At 40.5% G+C, this 1,370-nt stretch overlaps 1 protein-coding gene across 5 annotated transcripts in view; it reads right to left on the reverse strand.

Annotated features, from left to right (window-relative positions):
* Positions 1–295: 295 nt before the first annotated feature.
* The window catches only part of LOC107712912 (tropomyosin-1), a 5,067-nt gene continuing 3,992 nt past the window's right edge, over positions 296–1,370 (reverse strand). For 3 of the 5 annotated variants that reach the window (XM_016518305.1, XM_016518307.1, XM_016518304.1), the window contains exons 5-7: positions 823–945; positions 579–675; positions 296–497 (exon numbers count right to left, since the gene is read on the reverse strand). In XM_016518305.1, the coding sequence (XP_016373791.1) occupies positions 459–497; positions 579–675; positions 823–945 (259 nt within the window). In that variant the 3' untranslated portion in view covers positions 296–458. The remainder of the gene's footprint in view (positions 498–578; positions 676–822; positions 946–1,370) is intronic. The other 2 variants (XM_016518308.1, XM_016518306.1) reach the window with 2 other exon arrangements.

Consider the following 1,370-nt stretch of genomic DNA (forward strand, 5'->3'; position numbering starts at 1 on the left):
TGCGGTTCATCACGGCTCATATCAGAGAGCTTTCAGCAGAGCAGTATCTGGGTTTCATGGATCGCTGAGAAACACATTTCTGAGGTCAGACAGAGTCGAGGTGGATCAGAGGTGACTGGATAGGATCTCCAGCTCTGCAGACGTCGAGCTGTGTTTGAGATGACTCTCAGTGGTAGAACATCACCATCTAGTGTCTGAACACTCTCACAACCTCTAACAGCATGAAATACAGCAGAAATTCAGCCAGGAGGTGCATACGATACACAGTGATTGGCTAGATCCTGCATAAAATGTATTGTAATTCTGGTGACCCTGAAGCACCAGAGTACAAACGGCAAAACAAATGAAACTAGACCAAAGAACAGAATTACCAGAGAACTAACTACAGGTTTAATGGTTTTTCATGGATCGCTTTTGAATCAGTTTGTGATGTGAAGCTGTCGTCTCTGTTTGGATCCTCACGGGGGTTTGAGGTGTCCATCTGCTGCACACTGGCCCTAAAAAAACCAAATACACATTAAAACTGGCTTTATATATAAACAATAAAAGTCCATGGTGTTCTCATTCAGACAGGGTACCTGTACCTGCTGTGTGGTGAGTTTGAGCAGGTCTTCATACAGTCTTTTCCATCGGTGCACCTCAGCCTGGAGGTCAGACGTCACCTCAACATCCCACCTGTGAGGAATCAAGAAACTTCTTAGCGGAATGTAGAAATTAAAATAACAATAAAATTAAATTTAAATAGCAAAATAAATAAAAATAAACAAATAAAATAAAAATAAAACAAAATAAAATATATAAAAAATAAAATAAAAGAATGACCTGCTGCAGGATTCTGTGGATCGATTGAAAGGCACAGTATTCCTGACAGTATCCAACTCCAGCTGTAACCTGTTCACCTGCAGCTCCAGGGACTCCTTCTCACCTGACAGACAGTCCTTAAACCTGCCCACACACACACACACACTCACACACATAGACATTGGTGGAGACAGAACACCCCCTTGCATCCACCTACCCCAACATTTCCGCATTTATGACATCTGAAGTCTTTATTTATAGCTATGGTAGCTAACACACTCATAATTCATAAAGAGAGCTTTTTTACATTAGCATATTCATCATACAATAATTACTTACAACATACAATAATAAAAACCTGCGCACTTTGCCTATGTCTGCTAATACACTACTTTCTTTTTCTATTAGTCTCTGGAATTGTCAGTCTGCAGTAAACAAAGCAGATTTTATTACTTCTATTACAAGTCATTCAAGACTAAACCTCATGGCCCTGACAGAGACGTGGATCAAACCAGAGGACAATGCTACACCTGCAGCACTCTCCAATAATTTCTCATTTTCCCACACTC

The sequence above is a fragment of the Sinocyclocheilus rhinocerous genome, unplaced genomic scaffold, assembly GCF_001515625.1.
Source record: "Sinocyclocheilus rhinocerous isolate Xijiao unplaced genomic scaffold, SAMN03320098_v1.1 scaffold1439, whole genome shotgun sequence".
In the NCBI taxonomy this organism is placed as follows: domain Eukaryota; kingdom Metazoa; phylum Chordata; class Actinopteri; order Cypriniformes; family Cyprinidae; genus Sinocyclocheilus; species Sinocyclocheilus rhinocerous.